We start from the raw sequence: 19,898 nt of genomic DNA on the forward strand, positions 1-19,898 counted from the left end.
TAGGAAAGAAACAATTCAGACCCCTTACTATAGTCTGAGTTTGCATAGCTTGACTCTTGGATCCTTCTCTACCATTTTTTCTGCTTCTTAATTCCCTTCAACTACCTTGTTGTTCTTACTATCCTGAGTAGACAAAGCCCATTCCTGTCTCCAAAGGTTGATTGCTTATTTCTCTGCCTTGAATGCTTTTTCTCCCAGCTACTTTTAATAATTTGCTTCCTCTGTGTATTCCGGTCTCCAGTGAAATGTCAACTCAATTTTTCTCCTGACCATCTCAATTAAAATAGCACTCTCTGTGCCCTTCCTTTATGTCACTTCTTCAGCTGACATTATACATTATATTAGTTCGTTGTTATTTGTTTATAAATTAATTGTATTATTCTCCAAGGCCTACAAGACTACTTGAGATTTAATAAATAAATGGGTTAATTATTTTCCTATTATATAGTATCCCTTTTTAAAAAATCCTTATTTAATAATTTTATCTTAAATTTTCCTTAAAGTACTTTTTTTTACTTTCTTTTGGTTATTCTGTACCTACTGTATATATATCATTTTCCACATTCCATTATTTTCAGTCTTTGTCATTATGGACAGGTATATCTAGTAACTAGCATGTAACTGAAATTTTTATTTTAGAATTTGTTCACTCTTTGTACAGTTCTCTTTTTTGCCTTCTTATATTTGTTGCCTGTGTTGTATTATTGACATTGTAAATCTACTTAATTTTTTTATTACTGGTTACTCATTTTCCTGTTGCTAGTATTCTCTTTAAGTTATTTATTTCCTTGTATGTTGTGTAATTGTTGTGAGTTAAACTTCAGTGATGGTGGCTTGGGGTGGGAATCCCATTTGCCTTGAGCTTTGGGAGTGTCCTTAAGTGTTAGTTTCGGTTGACTTTGCTGAGGCCCTTTGGAGTTCACCAGCTCTGGCTAGTTTTCATTTGCTTAGGGCAGTGGTTCTCAAAGTTTTTGAAGTCTGGGCGCATTTAAAATCCTACAAATAATTGTAGGCACACTAGATACAAATTTCTGAGAAATATGTTATAATAATTAAGTCAAATATTAAAGAAAAAATATAAAGTCCAAGTGTGCTTTTATGGTAATTAAATGAAATAAATACAACAAAATTAAATTTATTCTGACATTAAAAAACATTTTTATGTTAAATTTTTTGAGTTATGCTTTTTAGAATTTGTAAAAAAGGGGTTAAAAATTTAAAAATGACAAGAAAGTTATCTTTTTATATACTGTATATAGATACATTCTTAGTAAGATTTAGTAAATTCGGCAGGTCCTGGTGCAAATGTGTTAAGTTTTTTTATTCTTGTGTTTATGAGAAACATGAGCCTGATGTATCCTGGCAGTTTCTTCAATGTTTGGGCATATATTTGAAAGGCAAACTCTCATTTCCTCGTCAATACATTGAAGAATTCCCCTCTTTTTACTCTTAATTGTGTTGAGGGTAGAAAATCCTAATTCACATAAATAGGATGTTGAAAATTATAGTAAAACGTTCAAAGCTTTTTTAGATATTACCACATATTCTTCTTTTATAGACATCCAAAAGGCTTCAAGAGACAATTCCTTATGCTTAATCATCAATCCAGATCCCCCACCATACATATCATCTTAACTTTACACCAAACAGAGGATAGAAGAAACTTGCCTCCAGTTGTTTTGGGGAACATGGGGGGGGGGGTGTAAACAATCCAACACCACAGCTTAACAGCCTTTTGCAACCTAATCAGGCAAGTGAGGTGGAGGGTTGGGCAGACTGTCAGCTTACAGCCAATTCCCCACACCTCTGTCCCCCAAAAATCTAAACTCTAAAAACCTTGTTGGTTTTTTGGTCCCCAACAGGCACGTATTTCTCTGGAATACCATAGGGCGCACCTGGAAATCTTCTAGGGCGCACCAGTGCGTCCTGGTGCGCACTTTGAGAACCACTGGGTTAGGGTCTCTGTACCATCAAGGTAATGTGACTGCAGATTCAGGTCAGTGATTCCTCTTCAACTGTGGTTGTCCCGCTATTTTTATTTTTATTATTTTTTATGGTAAAAAACACATATAAAATTTACTATCTGAACCATTTCTAAGTATATAGTTCAGTGGCATTAAGTTCATTCACACTGTTGTTAAACAGATCTCCAGTACCTTTTCATATTGCAGAACTAAAGCTCTCTATACCTATGAAATAACAATAGCCCTTTGCCCTATTCCTCGACCCCTTGTAACCATCACTTACTGCCTGTATTTATGAATTTACTACTCTAGATACCTCAAAAAAGTGGAACCAATATTTGCCCTTTTGTGGCTAGCTTATTTCACTTAAAATAATGTCCTAAAGGTTCATCCATGTTGGAGCATGTGATGGGATTTCCTTTCTTTTTTTTAAGGCTGGATACTATTGTATTTTTGTTTATCCATGGCCATGGTTGTTTCCACCTCTGTCTGAGTAGTACTGCCGTGATCATAGGTGTAAAAATATCTCTTTGAGACCCTGCTTTCGATTCCTTTTATATACCTGGAAGGAGGATTCCTGGATCATATGGCAACTCTATTTTTGATATTTCGAGGAACCACTATACTGTTTTCCATAGCACCATTTTAGTCCCACCAACAGTGCCCAAGGGTTCCAACTTTTCCACATCTCTGAAGACACTTGTTAATTATTTATTTGTTTATTTTATTGATTTGAGAGAGAGAGAAGGGAGAGAGAGGGAGAGAGATATAACTTTTGGGTGTTACCCCCAGTTATGCATTAATTGGTTGATTCTTGTATATGCCCTGACCAGGGATCAAACCCTCAAACTTGATATATCAGGATGGTGCTCTAACTGAGATACCCAGCCAGGGCTGTTTATTTCTCTTGATAGTAGCCATCCTAATGAGTATAAGGTAATGTGTGATTTGGTTTCGATTTCCATTTTCTGATGATCAGTGATGTTGAGCATCTTTTTATATGCCAGTTGGTCATTTGTGTGTATCATCTTTGGAGGAAAGTGTCTGTTCAAGTCCTTGGTCTGTTTTTTAATCAAGTTGTTTTTTGTTGTTGAATTTTGTACAAGTCCATTATTGGTTTTGATAAGCATGATTTTATATCAACAAATACTTTAATTTTATCATATTTCTATGTTGGAGATTGTAGAGCTTTTATGTTGTCAGCTTATTCATTGACTGCAAGTTCTAAGGAGTTCAAGAGAGCCAGGAATGCAGATAGGTTTGCTTATTTTCTCCGCTCACCCCTGAAAATTGGGTGTTTTAAAATAATATGCTCACAGGAAATTTAGAAGGATTTTAGTTCAGACTACCATCTTCTGAACAGTCACAGTAAGACCTTGGTTTCTGTTTTTCTCAGTCTTGTCCCATTACTCCATTCTGTCAGAGATCTGCTGGAATCATCTTTTAATATGATTCCTTTGCTTAAAATACTTTATTGACAGTTTGATTTTTAATCTGTGGCAATATAAGAGCCTTCATTATCTGGTCCAAACTGCCTTTGCAGTATCATCTTCTGCCTTTCCCTCATTATTCTCTCTAGGTCCCGGGATCAAACTAGACTACTTGCAGTTTTTGCTCATATTGTGTATGCTTTTTTAAATGCTTTTGTGTGTGTATTTTTTCCCATTAATTAGAATTCTCTTGTACCCCTCTTATCTTTACCGTGTGATGAATTTATTTTTAACTTTGCCTAGTTTTTAGCATCTTTTTCTCAGCCTTACCTGGACATTTACTCTCACTTTGAGTCTTCCATTCACAAGGCACCATCTGTTACAGTGCTTTAAACTATTTGATTTTTCTGATTACAAAAGTAAAACCTGCTTGTTGTAAAATATTCAGACATTACAAAAATAAGAGATAAAGTCCTAATTCTCTTTTGGTTCCCAAGAATAAATAAACTGGTGCTTATCTTTTTAAAATCTGTGTATTTGTGTTCACAAATTTAAACTAGATATATAGGTTTTTGTTTTCTCTTATTGCATAATATCTGTATATCTACATCTGTATCTTCATATAGGACATATGGTATTGCAGCTTACCTTTTTCACTCTACTCTGTAAGAAGGATATGTCAGTATACCCAGATCACCTGGTTCTCTTTAACCGGCATGGTAACTCATTCCAGTGCATGTGTGCACCATAATTTATTGTGCCATCTTTTGCCAGAAGACATTGAGAGTTGTTTTTCAATGTTTTGTTATTTCAAGCAGTGTAGCAAGGATATTTTGTGTATACCTTTATACTCATTTGTGTGTGTGTGTGTGTGTGTGTGTGTGTGTGACAGAGGCAGAGAGGGACAGACAGAAAGGGAAAACGATGAGAAGAAGCATCAATTCTTCATTGCGGCACCTTAGTTGTTCATTGATTGCTTTCTCATTGTGCCATGAGGAGGTGGCCACAGCAGACTGAGTGACCCTTTGCTCAAGCCAGCAACCTTGGGCTCAAGCTAGTGAGCCTTGCTCAAACCAGATGAGCCTGTGCTCAAGCTGGCAACCTCGGGGTTTCAAACCTGGATCCTCCACGTCCCAGTGTGACACTATCCACTGCGCCACCGACTGGTCAGGCTATACCTTTATACTCTTATGCAAGCAGTTCTTAATAGAAGAATTCTGATAAAAGAATGTGTGCTTTTCATTTTTTAAATTTATTTATTGATTTTTAAAGAGAGGAAGAGAGAAAGACAGAAGCATCGATCTGTTCCCTGTATGCACCCTGACCAAGAATCAAACCTGCAACCTTTCTGTATGGGGATGACACTCTAACCAGCTTAGAATATGTGCCTTTAAAATTTGATAAATAGCATTTAATGTTTTATTATATTAAGTAGCCCTCTGTGTTCCATTTCTCCAGCCCATCATTAATTATTTACATTTTTACCAATTGAAAAAAAATACCTGTTTTAATTGGCATTTTTCTTCAATGCTAAGGATATTTTCATGATTTTACTGTTTTTATTTATTCTTCTGTGACTGGCCAGTTTGTTTTCTTTTTTTCATTTTTTATTAGGTTGTTCTTTCCTTTCTTATTTATATGTGTTCTTTTTACATTGTGCTTATGAACCCCTTGACTGTTAGAAGTTGCACTTTGCTTCTTCAATTCTGACTTAATTCTTTATTTATTTATTATTTTTATTTTATTTTTTTTTGTATTTTTCTGAAGTGAGAAGCAGGGAGGCAGAGAGACAGACGCCCGCATGCACCTGACCACGATCCACCCAGCATGCCCACCAGGGGGTGATGCTCTGCCCATCTGGGGTGTTGCTCTGTTGCAACTGGAGCTATTCTAGAGCCTGAGGTGGAGGCCATGGAACCATCCTCAGTACCTGGCCAACTTTGCTCCAGTGGAGCCTTGCTGTGGGAGGGGAAGAGAGAGGTAGAGAGAAAAAGGGGGGGGGGAAGGGTGGAAAAGCAGACGGGCACTTCTCCTGTGTGCCCTGGCTGGGAATTGAACCCAGGACTTCCACACGCCGGGTTGATGCTCTACCACTGAGCCAACTGGCCAAGGCCCTAACTTCTTTAATTTAATTAGTACTTACTACTAGGTGGTGAAATCTTCTTTACAGAACTATCTTTAGCTCTAAACTAAAAGTTCCTTAGTATTCTGTTTGTGATCTCAGCATCTAGCAACATGTAGTGTAAATGAAATACTGTATAAATGATTTGCAATGAATGAAGTAACTCTTGTCTTCAAAGAATATAAAGTCTGGTATCATATAAACTTGTCAAAACTTTAACAATAAGGAAGAAAAAGCACAGTATCTAAATTATATATTCAATTAAGTGTTGTCGAAAAACTTATCTATTGGGTAGCTTCTCTAAATTAGTGTTGTGAAATGGCCTGCTACTCACTTTCTTTTTTCATTGACTTCTATAATGAAAGGTGAATTATTTATTAGTTTAAAAGTGAAATCTATATCAACCACAACAGAAATATATAACTCTATCTTTTATTGACACAAGTTGTTGAGTTTAGGTCATGTAGTAATATATTTTTCTTATACTCAATTTCAGTTTTATCTTGAATCCTAATTTTTTTTTCTTGCCATTTCAGGTAAGACCATGAATTATGGCATATCTTAAATGAAGCATTCAGGAATGAAGTAAAAGTCATAACATATAGAAAACAAGTGATTTTTAAGTTATGTCTATTAATTTGACTGTAGATATATATATTTACCTCCTTAGTAATGCACGAAGTCTTTGTGGGAAGCAGAAAAGCAAGCAGCTGCATTTCTTGTGCTCACCTAAATATTACTGGAGGATAAGCCACATCAGTCTGCAAAGAGGTTTTTATGCAAGCAAAGTAAGATGTAAATGGACCAAAAGTGATGCCCATTCTTGCAGTAAGCACTGTTACTCTCCAAGCAACAATGGTTTACATATTGGAATTTTGAAACTTAGCACCTCTGCTCCCAAGGGACTTACAAAAGTGAGCATTCATATGTCCCGTATCAAAAGTACTTTGAACTCTGTTTCAAAGGCTGTTATTGGATATCAGAATGAAATGATCTCACGTTTAGCTCAATTTAAACTAAGTTCTAAAATATTAAGAAAAGTATCAGATGATGGCTGGTTAAGACAGAAAACCATTAAACAAACCATCAAGTCTCTGAAAAACTATACTGACAAATCAGCAGAAAAGAGTTCTGTTTCAGAAAAGCAAAGTCACATAGATAAAGACGAAGATATTGGTAAACAAAGCCTTTTTCATTACACAAATATTATAACCACAAAATTTGGAGAGTCTTTCTACTTTTTATCCAGTCATATTAACTCTTACTTCAAACGTGAGGGGAAAATGTCTCAAAAAAGAGAAAACAAACATTTCCAGGACAAATCAAAACTTGAAGATAAAAAGGTCGAAGAAGAGAAACCCAGTGCTCCAGATTCTGGCATTCTGACTGATGAGAAGCTAGGCTCAGAATCTTTTTCCTGTACTGTGGACAGGTCTGGAAGTCCCAGTGGAACACCTGAGGTCCTTCCAGTTTCTACTAAACAGAGTATTGCTAACTTTCTTTCTCGTCCCACTGAAGGTGTACAAGCTTTAGTAGGTGGTTATATCGGTGGACTTGTCCCCAAATTAAAGTATGAGTCAAAGAGTCAGCCAGAAGAACAAGAAGAAGCCACCAAAGCTGAACAGGTCAGCAAAGACAAAAATGCAGAGGAGAAAAAGCTTTTATCTCTTCAGCGAGAAAAGGCAAGTTGTTATTCGTGGTGGTTTTAAGTTTTGTCAAATTTATATTTTATTTCTTAGTGAGACCTTAGAAACTTTATCTCTTAGTGTTACTAGAGCAGTTTCATATTATAATTATACATATTTTAATATGTCTTTGTAGATTATTGCAAGAGTGAGTATTGATAACAGAACCCGGGCATTAGTTCAGGCATTAAGAAGAACAACGGACCCAAAACTCTGCATTAATAGGGTTGAAGAACTGACTTTTCATCTTCTAGAATTTCCTGAAGGAAAAGGTGTGGCTGTCAAGGTAACTTTAATTTTATTTAATCTGGTTTTATCTTGGAATAAAAATACTAATAAACCTAAACTAGAGAAAGCAGTACCTTTCTTGTTTTTTATTAAATTTTCTACTACATTACTTCCAACTTTTTAATTTCTTCCCTTTTCTTTCCCTTTCATTTTTTTATTTAAATATTTTTGTGGTTTTTATCATACATGTGATGTGCAACAGTCAATAATTGCCCCATTTATTCTATGATATACATTATACTAAATTCTCCCTTTTATTCTGTGATATAAATTATACCATAGATACTGATATCTATACTTTAAACATTTTAAAATGGAAGATAAATATTAGTAGATTAGCTTTTCTTTGCCTTAGTTTTTTCAAATATAAAATAGTCAAGATAATTCACAATCATTTAAATGGACTACTTTCATAGAAATACTATAAAATATGAATGATGTGGTTGAGTATCTGTATGTATGTGCTACTAGGAGTCTTTGTACTACAATACTTAATGAACAATTTGAAAATATAATGAATACATGATATTGACATTTTATTAGAGATCTGTAGTGCTTATTTTTAACTTTCCATTCAGAAAATTATAAGTTAATGTAGTTCATGTTTATTTAATTTATTGACAACTGTCTTTCTGAAAAATTAAGTCTTGGAATAATTTACCCTTCTGTAGTTTTATAGTATATAATATATATCTTATAATAGCTAAATTTGGGATTATCTTTCATATAGATGTTATCTCTTACCTAAAAGGTAAATTTTCTAAATATAAATATGTATTTCAGTGATACGCTGAGAACAGACCTAAAATAGAATGCTGTATTTTAAAAAATTCTTTAAAAACATTTTACTGCATTAAATTGTGAGTATAAAGTTCATTAAATTTTCACAAATTATACATCCATATAGCCAGCACCTGATTAAAAAATAGATTTTACTTGTGCCCCAAATCACAGTTTCTCCCCAAATTAGTCACAGGTTATTTTTACTTGATCTTGTATATTCTATGAAATATTGTGATTGGCTTCTTTCATTCAGCACATTGGTAGAAGTCATTCATATTGTTGTGGGTAGTTTATATCATTCATTCTTGTTGCCTTTATATAGTATTTAATGGTTTGAATGTATCACTATTTATTTATTTTACTGAGGGCTGCTGCTCAAACCAGTCTAGCCACTGGCAGCGAGAGGGGAACAGGGAGAGAAGGGGGAGAGGAAGGGGAAGAGAAGCAGGTAGTCACTTCTCATATGTGCCTGAACCCAGTACATCACAGGCCAGGCAGACACTCAACTGCTGAGCCAAATAGCCAGGGCTTTTATTTAATTTCTAAATAAAAATGAAAAAGAAATTGTTCTACACACACATATATATATATATATACACCAAAATAAAGCCATTGTATATGCACTGTTTTTGTTTTGTTTTGTTTTGTTGTATTTGTTTTATTTTTGTTTTGTTTTTTGAGAGAGAGGCAGGGAGAGAGACAGGATAATCAAGCTACTCCTTCCTGACCAGGCAGTGGCGCAGTGAATAGAGTGTCGTAATGAGATGCAGAGGACCCAGGTTCGAAACCCCAAGGTCACCGGCTTGAGTGTGGGCTCATCCAGCTTGAGAATGGGCTCACCAGCTTGAGTACGGGGTCACTGGCTTGAGCGTGAGATCATACACATGACCCCATGGTGGCTGGCTTAAGCCCAAAGGTCACTGGCTTGAGCAAGGCGTCACTTACTCTGCTATAGCGCCCCCCCCCCCAATCAAGGCACATATGAGAAAGCAATCAGTGAACAACTAAGGAGCCACAATGAAGAATTGATGCTTCTCATCTCTCTCCCTTCCTGCCTGTTTGTACCTATCTCTCCCTCTCTCTGTCTCTCTCTCTCTCTCTCTCTCTCTCACACACACACACACACACACACACACACACACACACAAAATATCGAGCTGTTCCTGTATGTTCCCTGACCGAGGGATCGAACTAGCAACCTCCATGATCTGGGATTGACTCTAGGACAATGCTCCAACTAACCAAGCTATCTAGCCAAGGCTTAATTTTTTTTCTTTTTTTATTTATTTATTGATTGATTTCTAGAGAGACAAAGAGAGGAAAGGAGAGAGAGGGGAACAGGAAGGGAAGCACTCATTTGTTGTTCCAATCAGTCGTATATTCATTGGTTGCTTCCCGTGTGTGCCCTGACCGGGGATCAAACCTGCCACCTTGTCATTTTGGGACGGCGCTCTTAACTGACTGAGCTAACCAGCCAGGGCTTGTGCACTGTTTTATAACCGTTTTTTTCAGTTTGCATTGTACACCTTTCTGTATCAGGAAATTTTCATTTCATCCTACACCCAGTTTAACAGTGTTCTTTATATAACTGATTGGGTCTAAATGAGGTTCTAGTTCAGACAATGCATTTCATCTTGTTATCCCTAAATCACTTAAAATATACCAAAGTCCTTTCTTATCTGCACCATCAGGAATGATAATTGAAGAGACCAAGCTGTTGTCTTGTAGAATGGCTCAGCTTTATGGATTTACCTGGCTTCCTCCTCATTGGTGTCATTTACTGTATTCCTATTTCCTTTTTTAATTTCCTGGACGCAGGAATTTAACTGTGAAGGCTTGATTGAGTTAAATATTTTCTTATTAGTAGTAGTCGTAGATAACGCCATGTGCTTGAAATTGCATCCTATTAGGACATATAATGGGTTGAATAGCCATTAGTAATGCTAAAGCTGACCACTGGATTCGGGAGATGACAGTCTGTTCTTTTCATTGGACATTCATCGGCTAGAACCATTATTCTGACAACCGTTTACCTAATTGGTTTCAGAACTAGTCATTTCATTAGGATTGCAGAATAAATTTCCAATTGTGTCATTCCTCTGCATTTTAATTTATATTCTGTAAAAGTAGAGTTTTCCTTCACCAACTAAAACTATTTGGTTATTTTCAAAGACCAGTTTTCCAGAAAGAGCAAGAGGAATGATTGATTTCTTTCTAGTTACCAATTTTCAAAGTAAAGAGTTGCTTTAAAAGCTGCTTCAATGATGACAGGAGTTTTTGGCATTTTCTTCTTTGCTCTCATTGCGAACTCACAGTTTTTAATAAATTCAGTTTCTGTAATCATTTTTTTTCCCCTCTCTTTTTTAAAATGCTGAATTTGTCTCAACTTTGACTAGTAGGGACTCCCTCGAGCTTATTTATGTATCTTTTAAAAAAGTTATTATAAAAATATATGTAGAAAAAACGTAAGTACACAGCTCCATGAATTTTCAAAAATTGAACACATGTATTAAACCACCACCCAGTGTAAGAAAAAAAAATGTTACCAGTATTCCAAAAACTCCGTTATGCCCCCTTATAATCACTATCTCCAAAAAGATTGACCAATTTTTCTGATTTTTAGCAGTGTAGATTAGTTGTGCCTTTTTCTACATATTACATAAATGGAATGGTACAGCATGTGCTTTTTTCTGTTTCTTTTTTTTCCACTCAACACATGTATTTGCTAGAGCATTCTATATTGTGAGTGTTGCTATAGAACATTCATTTATTGTAGTGTATTCTGTGGTATAAATATAAAACAGTATATTTATTTATTTTACTGTTGATGGACATTTGGATAGTTTCCAGTTTAGGAATATTTAGGAATAGTCTTCTGGAATGTATCTTTCGGAAAACATGACTTCACTTCTTTGGGGTATATACCCAAGAGTAGTATTCCTGGTCACAGAGTATGCCCATTTTCCTTTTCATTAGATAACTGCCAAGTGGTTTTGCAAAGTGCTCATACCAATTTATACTTTAACTAGAATTTATGAGCCTTCTGGTTGTTCTACTTCCTCCAACACTTTATATATATATATTTTTTATTTTAGCAATTCCGTTGGGTGTTTAGTGATATTAAATTGTAGCTTTAATTTGTATTTCTCTGGTAACAGTAAAGTGCAGCACTTTCTGCAGTGTTTATTGGCCGTTTGTATACTTTGTGAAGTTCATACTCTAGTTCTTGTGTAATTTTCTACTGGGTTGACCAGCTTTTTCTTACTAATTAGGAAAATCTCCCTATATATTATATGCATATACAATATACATATATATTATAAATATATTTTTCCACTCTGGCTTACCTTTTTATTCTTTCTAATGGTCTTTGACATATAGATATTTTTAATTTTAATATTGTCCAATTTATAAATATTTTTCTTTATGGTTAATATTTGTGTCGTGTTTAAGACACTCCAAATATTTTCCTCTGTTTTATTCTAAAACTCTGTTGTGTGACCTTTCACACATATCTACTATTCATCTAGAATAAATTAGGTTATATTATGTGAGGTAGGAGTCATGATTTTTTATTTTTAATACACATACAGTTGACTAAGTACATAATTGAAAGGACTTTTGTCATAAATCAGGTGATTATATATGAGTTTGTTTCTGGATACCATATTCTGTTCCATTGGTATACTTATCCTTGCTCCAATACTATACTGCAAAAATTATTGTAACTGTAATAAATTTGCTGTCTGATAGTACAAATCTTTCAACTTTGTTCTTCTTAATATTGGCCTAGGTACATTGTATTTTCATATAAATTTTAGAATCAGTTTATATATAAACTTTTTTTAAAAGTGAAGCAGCCCACTGAGGGGGCAGTGGCACAGTGGATAGAGCGTTGAACTGGGATTCAAAGGACCCAGGTTCAAGACCTCGAGGTTGCCAGTTTGAGTGTGGACTCATCTGGTTTGAGCAAAGCTCACAGCTTGGAACCAAGGTCGCTGGCTTGAGCAAGGGGTTACTCGTTCTGCTGAAGGCCCACAGTCAAGGCACATATGAAAAAGCAATTAATGAACAACTAAGGTGTCACAACAAAAAACTGATGATTGATGCTTCTCATCTCTTTTTGTTTCTGTCTGTCCTGATCTATCCGTCTCTCTGACCCTCTCTCTGTCTCTGTAAAAAAAAAAAAAAAATGAAGAAGAAGAGCTCTGGTCAGGTTGCTCAGTGGATGGATTGTCATCCCAGCGCACTGAGGTCATGGGTTCAATCCCTGATCAAGGCACATAGGAAAAACAACCAATGAGTGCCCAACTAAGTGGAACGACGAGTCAGTTCTTCTCTCTCCCTGCCCCTCTCTCTCAAATCAGTGGGGGAGGGCAGGATTCATAGTAGGATTTCAGTAACTATAGAGTAATTTGAGGTGAACTGAATCTTTTTAATATTGAACCTTCTAGACCTTGAATATGGTATATTCTTCCACTTATTTGAAGTGTCCTTATTTTCACTGTGTGTTAGTATTATACATTTGGGCTGCTATAGCAGAATACCAAATAGGTAACTTATAAACAACAGAAATGCATTTCCACAGAGTTCTAGAAGCCAGAAGTTCAAGATCAAGGTGCCAGCATGATCACCTTCTGTTGAGGATCCTGTTCCTGGTTCAAAGCTGGTGCCTTCTCACTGTGTCCTCACATGTTAGAAGGGGCAAGGGGTCTCTAATTCCATTCGTGGGAGCTCTGTTCTCATGACCTGAGCATCTTCCACAGGCTTTACCTCCTAATACTATTATTTTCAGGGGTTTCAACATGGGAATTTTGAGAGGACACAAATATTCAGACCAGAGCAATCAATGTTTAAAAATTTTCAGTGTCAGTATCTTACACATCTTCCATTAGATTAAAAAAAAATTAATTCCTAGGTATATGAAGTTTGGGGATGGTAATTTTATTTTTGTTATTTTAATATATTTTACTGGTACTTGTCATATCAGGATCACCTGTTCGTCTTTGAGCATTTGGTACTGGTTTCACACAACGTATAATTTTTCTGGATGCTGAATATTATGAGTTAAAATTGTTTAGGATCTAAATTATAGCTAATAATTTTGTTTTCCAAATATAGAGTTTATTTGTTCTCTGCTTGAAACATAGAGTGGGGGCATTGATGACCTTAATTCAGTATGGATCAGAACTGGGTGAAGGCTGGTTTATGATTTGGTGAGACCTCTAGTTGCCTGTTTTTAGGGCATATTTTTTTAGGACTTGCAGTTGAGAGCCAGGTGTGTCCTCTACCACCACTACCACTACCCTCTTGAGCTATAAAATCTCAAGAGCACAAAAAATTACACTTTCATTTCCAAAGTTTTTCAGCTTTAACTTCTCACAGCACATAGTTAAAGAATCCACCAAATATCTTGAGGTGAAACCAGCCTGTGATTGAGGCCCTTCAGGTTAATTTTTATGGCTCCAAACCGCTGAGACTGAATGATTGTGGCTCCAAACCCATTTTGAATGATCGACTGGTTTCTCTGTCTTCCATTTATGTTCCTCTGTCTGAACCAAACCCAGTTTTTCAATATTTAGTTTCTTCTCCAACTCTGCAAATGCTTCAAGGGAATAAAAGCTGTAGTTTATAAACTTCCCAACTGTTGTCCTCTTTCCAGAATCTTAGCCTCTCCTGCCTTGTTTTGCTTTAGCAGCATTTCTATGCTTTAAAACAGATGGCACATTTTAAAAAATCAAGTCTTGCCTGACCAGGCAGTGGCACAGTGGATAGAGCTTCAGACTGGGACGCAGAGGTTCAAAACCCCGAGGTCGCTGGCTTGAGCACGGACTCACCAGCTTGAGCCCAAGGTCGCTGGTTTGAGCAATGGATCACTTGGTCTGCTCTAGCTCCCCGGTCAAAGCACATATGAGAAAGCAATCAATGAACAACTAAGGTGCCGCAAGGAAGAATTGATGCTTCTCATCTCTCTCCCTTTCTGTCTGTCACTATCTGTCTCTCTCTCTGTCTCTGTCACAAAAGAAAAAGAAAAGAAATCAAGCCTTTCTAGCCTGACCAAGCAGCAGCACAGTGGATAGAGCATTGACCTGGGACATGGTGGACCCAGGTTCAAAACCCTGAGGTCACCATTTGAATGCAAGGTCACCGGCTTGAGCATGGGATCATAGACATGACCCCATGGTCACTGTCTTGAGCCCAAAGATTGCTGGCTTGAGCCCAAAGTTGCTGGTTTGAGCAAGGGGTCACTGGCTCAGCTGGAGCCCTGTGGTCAAGGCACATATGAGAAAGCAATCAGTGAACAACTAAGGTGCCACAACAACTTAAAGTGCAACAGTCTCTGTCTGTCCCTGTCTGTCTCTTGCTTAAAAAAAAAAAAAAGACTTAAAAAAAATCAAGCCTTTCTAATTCTTACAGAGAGACTATTCTGTCCTAACCAGAGTGGAAATTAATATTTTCATGTTCCACCATTGCTCAGGTTCCTCTAGTGGGGCTTTGGAGCTCAACAATAAACCAGGGCAAACAAAACAAAAAAAAATTGAAAAAGTTTAGAATAGTATTATACATTTGATTTATTATAAAAAAAGAAACAAAATGAGTGATACATTAGGATGTTACTTGATTTACTGGAGGTCATACAGTACAATTGTAGCTGTTTCTCAATTATTTCCTTAAACCTTAAGTCTGGGCTACTTACTGACCAGATGTGATGCTCTGTGCACAGAACCTAGACTTCTAGTCTTTGGTAAACTCAACAGAGAACCTTAGAATTTAAGCTCTTGCCTCTGATCAACAATATGAAGTTGAATGCTTAAAATCTTAAAGTCCCAGGTTTGTTTAAACTAGTTTTTAATTGTAATGGTCAGCCTTTGCCTTTTAATTTAATTTATTCACTTCTGTTCATATTTCACTCTGAGCTGCCCTTGTATCTCCTGTACATTATACACAAGATGCTTCTTTTTTGTTTTAATAGCAAATTTAATTTCCAATAATTACTGTGAAGGAGGTTCATCTTAACTTTGGACAAAATATTGTATAAAATGTATAGTGTTAACCTTTTGTTGTAACATTAATAGTTTGTAAATTTATGTTAAGCAAATTACATTTTCTCTTAATTGCTAAGCATTGCACCATTCAAAGGAAATATTTGGATAGAGGTTAATTTTTTTACCAAAATATTAGGACAAATATATTCTAGATATTAATTGACATTAATATGTCAGACACTATTGCCTCATTTAAGGTTACTGAGAGAGTGATAAACCATGGCAGCTTGGTTTCATGTGATGGTTTACACCTGTTGCTTAAAAATAATCATACATTTTCACTCTTGATTTGACAAAAGCAGCAAAAAATCTTTTTTCTCATAGGAGAAAATTCTCCCTTTTTTATTACGATTGAGACAAATGAAGGATGAAACTCTTCAGGCTTCAGTTAGAGAAATTTTGGCTTTAATTGGCTATGTGGATCCAGTGAAAGGAAGAGGAATCCGAATTCTCACAATTGATGGTGGAGGAACAAGGTAAGACTAGGATTGTGATTTTTAAAAACTGTAGCTCCAATTCAGCCTTAGCAGTTATTTTAACTAATTCAGTGTAATTATATTATTATAAAATCAAATTTTTAAAAGAAAACATGAAATATTTTTTCTTACTTGATCAATTTCAAAGCTTCTTTAACATACTTGAATTTTCTTTTATTTTAATTTGACCTAGTAGTTATATTTTAGTTTTGTTTTTTGGTAGTGTAGGATAGCTTATCAACCAAGATTCTTTTAAAATCTTGGCAATGTTTTATAATGTTCGCTTTTCTATATTTATCTTGCCTGTATGTCAGCTGATCATTGGTAAAGCGATGGTTATAAAAGGAGCCTCTTTCAGTAACTTCCGACTCCCTGTACCCTCCCCTGCAGAGGCCAGTTCTGGTGCTATGCCAGAACTATTAAACGCATTCTTAGTTCAGAAAGATCATTTTTGCCGTAAAGCTCCATTCTTACTACTGGCAATCCAGCCGTGCTGCTTATTCTGTCTTAGTTTGTCTAGTTTCTTTCCACTTGTTGGTTAGAATCTTTGGCCTGGTTTTATGAACATTCCCCCCAGATTTTCTAGGCTGGGTTCCAATTCCCTCTCATCTCTCCTCTTAGATTCATAGTACATACCCTGTGTATTGTTCTCAGATTTAATTTACCTTTGTGCCTTCATTCTACCTACTGTGCCCATTACTCTTCTGTATGCTCAAGTACTACCCTTATCTTCTTGTCTGTAGTCCTCTATGATAGCCACGTCCTTTAATATGAAGGGAGGAGTGAGTGATGAGATAAGGAAGCTGTTTAATGATCTAGGTAGAGGACAGTAAAATACCAGTCTTGGATGGTGGCAAGTGGGAAGCAGGAGAAAGGAATAATACGTAAAAACTTTTTTAACAGAAGCAGGAATGGATATAATAAAAAATAGGCTGAGATCACTCTTACGTATAAACCATGGGATGACTGGGACAGAATTGCAGGGATACGGGAGGAGATGACTGGTATTGAGAAAGAATTCTGTTTTGGATATGTCAAATGTAAGGTGTCACACATCCATATATTGAATAGAAGTATTTAGTTGGCAAATGAAGATAGAATTGATTGAGTGAAAAGTCTTAGAAGAAGATCTTTTGAATCTTTCTTAGTGAAGTGAAATAACTCAGGAAGGTGGACATCATTCATGTGATAAAGTGGTAATGAATTGGACAGAATCATTCTAATTCATAGAGTTGGTTCCAAGTGAGGAGAAATAGAGAGAGTGGCAGTTAAGTGAGTAAGGAATTTCACTAAGGAGTGGGAAGAGGCAGTCCTCTCTGCCATTAAGTTCAGGGGAGTTAGAAGGGGTGGTGTCATTCATTGAGTCAACTAACAAGTATTGATTGAGTACCTACCTTGTTCTAAATACTGGTTTAGATCCTGAAGTCACTGAGTAAACAAAACAGACAAAATCAAGTCCCCTTGGTCCTACTATTCTAAAGAAAGAAAGAGCCTGACCAGGCGGTGGTGCAGTGGATAGAGCATCGGACTGGGATGCGGAGGACCCAGGTTCAAGACCCTGAGGTCACCAGCTTGAGCGTGGGCTCATCTAGTTTGACCAAAGCTCGCCAGCTTGGACCCAAGGTTGCTGGCTTGAGCAAGGGGTCACTCGGTCTGCTGTAGCCCCATGGTCAAGGCACATATGAGAAAGCAATCAATGAACAACTAAAGTGCCACAACAAAAAACTGATGATTCTCTGCGTTCCTGTCTGTCTGTCCCTATCTATCCCTCTCTCTGACTCTCGCTCTGTTTCTGTAAAAAAAATAAGTAAATAAAAAATAAAGAAGGAGACAACAAATAGAAAAAAAAATTATTGAATAATAGGCGCTATGAAGAAAATAAAAAGTTAAAGTGTTAGAGAGTAACAGTGCTATTAGTGCTATTTCAAAGAGTGAACATAACTGTGGCTTCTTTTTGAAATAACATTTGAGTCGAGATCTGAAAGGACGTTAAAGAACAGTCGAATATCTGCTTAGAGTGAGGGAGATATGGTGAAAAGAGGTTTGTGACCAATAAGTATTTGACTTTCTAGAATGAGGGTTTTGATAGTTGTAGGAAATTGGAGTGAAGATATATGTGAAAACCTAGAGGTGGATTAGTATGAAGGTAGATTTAGATCAGGGATTGCCTACTGGAGGCACTTTTCCCCCTAGAAGACAGTTGTGTCTGCAGACATTTTGGTTATCACAAGTGGGGTACTGCCACTTGCATCCAGTGAGAAGAAAACAGTTGCTGCTAAGTATCTATAATGCATAGGATAGCCCCTACAACAAAGAATTATCCATCTCAAAATGTCAACACTGCTGCTGTTGAGAAACCTTGGTTTAGGGGAATGTGAGAAAGCAGCCAGAATGAGAAATTTATGTTGAAAGGAATAACATGAAGGCCTGTAAGAAAAATAATTCTTATTTTTTATTTTCTGTGTTGTGTAAGAAAAAGCCTGGTACAGTGTTAGGTATGATATATAGAACCAAGCTGGCAAATATATTTATTTTAAAATTTATCCTGAGTTAATTTATACACAGAGCATTTAAAAATAGTTTTCTTTCTCATTATATGAGTAAAACTTGGGAGAAAAAAAAGGAAAAATATGAAGTCAAACATCAAAGCTCAGAATTTCAGGATTATTTTTATTCAAATCTTTTTATGTGTGTGAATACCACATGTGCATGTTTTGTTTCTGTTTTATAAGTAATGGTGGTCACATTATTAAATATATTTTATCCAGCATTATCTTTAAATTTTCATGTCTCACCTTGAATTCATATGTTTCTTTTATAAGCCATTTTAAATTCTCTTACCACTCTTCAAATCCACATTACTTCTTGCAATTAAAAAAAACCCCACAGAAACAGCATTTTTGGTTTTCTACTTGTGTCTTACAGTATTTTTGATGACTGCCTGTTAGTAGTAGCGAAGCACAGTTTGGCACTCTAAATGTTATTTTGTGGTAAATGACTACCATTGTGTTCCAGGACTTCTCTGCCCCACACCTTGTATTGGGATTATGTTTCATTATTTTTGTATATGCTCTTAGTGTTAAGAATTATCCACATTCTAGAGGGTATTATGCTAAGTGAAATAAGTCAGACAAAGACAAATACCACATGGTTTCACTTATAGATGGAATCTAAAAAACAGTAAATGAACACACAAAACAAACTCATAGATACAGATAACAGACTGATGGTTGCCACATGGAGGGGGTTGGGGAACTGGGTGAAAAATATAAAAGGACTTAAAAGTACAAATTGGTAGTTACAAAATAATCATGAGGATATGCAGAACAACATAGGAATTATAGTCAATAATACTGTAATAACTTTATGGTGTGAGATAACATTACTAGGCTTATCGGGGTGATCACTTTGTAAGTTAAATAAGTGTCTAATTGCTTTGTTGTACACCTGAAACTAATAATTAAATAAGTGTCTAATTGCTATGTTGTACACCTGAAACTAATATAATATTGTATGTCAACTACAATTAAATAAATTTTAACAAATTTAAAAAAGAATTGTGAACCTGTTATACACACCCTGAATTGGCAAGGATCCAGAAATGAATAAAGTCAGCAGCATAAATTAACACATACTTAAAGTACAGCATTTCCTAAGATTGTTGAGAATTAAAAAAAAAATGAATAAAAGCTTAAAAACATGACTAAATATATAAAACAAAACTATATAGAAGCAGAGGTGACCAACAACGTTATTGAGAGAAGGAACCAATATATAGCATCCCCAAACTAGTGAGTAGAGGCTTTAAGTATTTTCCACAGTTGGAGTATTTGTATTTTATTTTACTTTTTTTTCCCCCCACAGTTGGAGTATTTTTTTTTTTAAATCTTACATTGGTGTATTTTTGTAGTATAGATACTAGTATAAATTTTAAAATATGCAGCTATGGTACAGGTTTTGTACCATTATTTAAATGTTGGATATTCCAAGGTGACCTTAAAAACAAACTTTTACTGATGCTAAATTATATTACTGGTTTTCATGCTACCATATAAGCTAGAAAAGCAATTTTTAGGATTGTCTTATTCAGTAACTTAACTGTTC

General features: G+C 35.7%; 1 protein-coding gene across 5 annotated transcripts in view; it reads left to right on the forward strand.

Moving 5' to 3' along the window:
- Positions 1–19,898, forward strand: part of PNPLA8 (patatin like phospholipase domain containing 8) — a 56,956-nt gene that overhangs the window by 3,388 nt on the left and 33,670 nt on the right. For 4 of the 5 annotated variants that reach the window (XM_066341769.1, XM_066341764.1, XM_066341767.1 and 1 more), the window contains exons 2-4: positions 6,053–7,198; positions 7,338–7,487; positions 15,643–15,794. In XM_066341769.1, the coding sequence (XP_066197866.1) occupies positions 6,143–7,198; positions 7,338–7,487; positions 15,643–15,794 (1,358 nt within the window). In that variant the 5' untranslated portion in view covers positions 6,053–6,142. The remainder of the gene's footprint in view (positions 1–6,052; positions 7,199–7,337; positions 7,488–15,642; positions 15,795–19,898) is intronic. The other variant, XM_066341768.1, reaches the window with a different exon arrangement.

The sequence above is a fragment of the Saccopteryx leptura genome, chromosome 6 (genome assembly GCF_036850995.1).
Source record: "Saccopteryx leptura isolate mSacLep1 chromosome 6, mSacLep1_pri_phased_curated, whole genome shotgun sequence".
NCBI lineage: Eukaryota > Metazoa > Chordata > Mammalia > Chiroptera > Emballonuridae > Saccopteryx > Saccopteryx leptura.